At 36.9% G+C, this 3,115-nt stretch overlaps 1 protein-coding gene across 1 annotated transcript; it reads left to right on the top strand.

Moving 5' to 3' along the window:
- The first annotated feature begins 1,316 nt into the window (after positions 1-1,316).
- On the top strand, positions 1,317-2,255 carry LOC119505652 (olfactory receptor 2M7-like). The gene has a single exon (XM_037798499.1). The coding sequence runs from the start codon at positions 1,317-1,319 to the stop codon at positions 2,253-2,255; it is 939 nt and encodes a 312-aa protein (XP_037654427.1).
- The last annotated feature ends 860 nt before the right edge of the window (positions 2,256-3,115 follow it).

Consider the following 3,115-nt stretch of genomic DNA (forward strand, 5'->3'; position numbering starts at 1 on the left):
ACAAAAAGCCCTGGGTAAAGGTATTAAGACAGTGAGAGGTTTCCTAAGGAATAACTAGAAGATGACCAGAAGGAACAGCCAGTGCAAATGCCCCAAGGCTACAAATTTCCAGGTGTGTTACAGAAACAAAGGAGGCTGGTGTGGCCAGAGATGAGCCAGCAAGGTAATAGGAATGGGGGATAAGATCAGAGGTGTAACAGTTTCCATTTCTTTGGACACGGTGACAGTAGCACAAAATTGGACATATAGTTAATGCCACTGAATTGTATACTTAAAATGATAAACTAGAAAATTGTATCCTATATGTAAAATTTATATCTATATATAAAACCACAATTAAAAAAAGAAAAGATACTACCATTAACTAAGGCATACTCTTAAAGAGATCTTTCAACAGGAAATGAGACAGATTCATTTAAAATGAACTAGAATACTCTTAGAGATTAAGTAGGGATAGTCTCTCTTCCCTCCAATAATATTTCTCCATTTAAATATGTTTTTTTTTTTCATTTTGTTTAAAAATATACAGGAAAGCAATGCATATTCCAGTCAATGTTCTAAATACTTTATATCACCTGAATTTCACACAGCTTAAACTAAAATATTCTAGAGCAGGAGTTTGAACTGCTTCTGTGGTAAAATGACCTGTACCTGGATACCTCAGAAACACTTCATTTTTAGAGATAATATAAGTTGAGAACACATTGGTGAGAAACTACTTTCCACTACACCTCACCATAATTAGAAGTTAGTATCACTTAATGGACATCTAACAGTTGATTTCTCAGTTTCATCTGTTTTCCTGGTATTTGACTAATCCTTTATTAAAAAAATAATAGAAGAATAAAACAATCAAAAAATTTCTTCCTTGCCACCAACAATTTTTCTCCTATACAAATTGACAAACATAATTTTTATTATTACAAATGATATATTTTGTTAAATGGAAGAACATAATGGACAATGTCATTAGCTTACCAGCAATTTATAAGTCTTCATGTATCTCCTAGAGTAATGTGAAGGGCTGATCCACACTATATATTAGAGTTGACTTGTGACACAAGCTAGATTATATACCTGTTGAGAGGCCTCTTATGTTCCTCCATTGGACCCTAAATTTAAAAATCATATTGAAGAAAAATTAAACACTACTATCCCTAGTCTAGAAATGATAAAATCCATGCCCAAAGAAACAGTTTTCCCATGAATAGAAAATTTGCAGGTGTTGTGATCTACACAGGAAGTTCCTGATCTTTCCATTACACAATCCTGGGCTTTTCTTACATGTTGCATTCTCCACAGTGAACATACCCAATATGGCATGGGGGAATCAGAGCATCAGCTCGGGCTTCATCCTGCTGGGAATCTTTGATCACAGCCCCACCCACACCCTCCTCTTGTCTCTGATTCTGGGCATCTTCACAGTGGCCTTCATTGGAAACACTGCCATGGTTCTCCTTGTCTACCTGGACACCCAGCTCCACACCCCCATGTACCTCCTCCTCAGCCAACTCTCCCTCATGGACCTCATGCTCACCTGCACTACAGTACCCAAGATGGCCTTCAACTACTTGTCTGGTAGGAAATCCATCTCTCTGGCAGGTTGTGGAACCCAGATATTCTTTTATGTGTCCCTGCTTGGGGCTGAATGTTTCCTGTTGGCTGTCATGGCTTATGACCGCTATGTTGCCATTTGTCACCCATTAAGATACCTAATTCTCATGAGCCATAAAATCTGTGGTCTCATGGTTGCTTCTTCCTGGATTCTTGGCTCTCTGGATGGTATAATTGAAGTTGCAGTTGCATTGTCCTTCACATATTGTGGATCCCGGCTAATACCCCACTTCTTTTGTGATGTCCCTGCCCTTCTCACTCTCTCATGCACTAACACCTTGACATTTCAAAGGATGATATTTATCTGCTGTGTAATTATGCTTCTCTTCCCTGTATCAGTTATTCTCATTTCCTATGTTCGAGTGATCCAAGCTGTCATTCTCATGGGATCTGGGGAGGGTCGCCACAAGGCTTTTGCCACCTGTTCTTCCCACCTCATGGTGGTGGGAATGTACTACGGAGCGGGCATATTCATATTCATGCGACCCACTTCTCATCATTCCCCCATGCAGGACAAGGTGGTGTCTATCTTCTACGCCATCCTCACTCCCATGCTGAATCCCCTCATCTACAGTCTCCACAACAGGGAAGTGGCCAGAGCATTCATGAAGGTGTTAGGGAAGGGCAAGTCTGGAGAGTAAATTGTCTAATTATCTATATTCCTGTTTTTTTCCAAATTCTTTGCTTTATGCCTATGTGTATGCATTCAATCAATACAATGCAGCACTCAATATTTACCCATTTTTCCACTAAAAGATTAATATATAAATAAGATATAGGAGCTGAAAAAGTCTGCTTAGTTTGTTAAATAGTTTATATTTTTGTTTGTAAGGTAAAATTATGTTGACAAGAAAATTTTTTTGCAAAGGAAATGCAAAACTGCATACTGTGATTGATATAATACCTGTTAATAAATGGTAGGTATTTACCCATCATATCAACCCAGAATTTGTACAGCTTGAATCTACTGTATCTTTTAACACATTTTTGATTTAATCTTGGACAACCAAGAATTCTGTTGAGTCCAGTGCCATACTTTGACAATTTATGGATTTGTCCATTTGTTAAAATGAATAACCTGGCTGATTATTCATAAGTTTTCTTATAAGATCATGAAAATGGATGTAACTATACTAGACAGGAAAAAGAAATCAACCACATATTGAAGCATATAAATATTGATCATTTCTTTCTTTTAATGTTATTCAGAATGTTGAAACATTGATGAGTTCTCATTTATGTCTTCCTTTCACAGGCATCAGCCTATAAATGGGAGAATGAAATACTAGGATGAAACTTCTAATCCATTAGTATGAAAGTCCTGTGCTTAGATATCCTGATCCTTATATGGTTCACGTACTTCAGTACAATGAAAAATGATTTATTTTTTATAGGAATGTCTAGGTTTTCTGAAATGTGGATATTTTCATAAAATCACATGTATGACATCTCTATACATGTTGCTGTAATGATATTTATGAGGATTTTTTTGCAATCTCAG

Source organism: Choloepus didactylus, chromosome 10 (genome assembly GCF_015220235.1).
Source record: "Choloepus didactylus isolate mChoDid1 chromosome 10, mChoDid1.pri, whole genome shotgun sequence".
Classification (NCBI taxonomy): domain Eukaryota; kingdom Metazoa; phylum Chordata; class Mammalia; order Pilosa; family Megalonychidae; genus Choloepus; species Choloepus didactylus.

Coding starts and splice junctions, on each gene's coding strand:
- LOC119505652 (XM_037798499.1), top strand. CDS start 1,317: ATGGCATGGGGGAATCAGAGCATCAGCTCGGGCTTCATCCTGCTGGGA.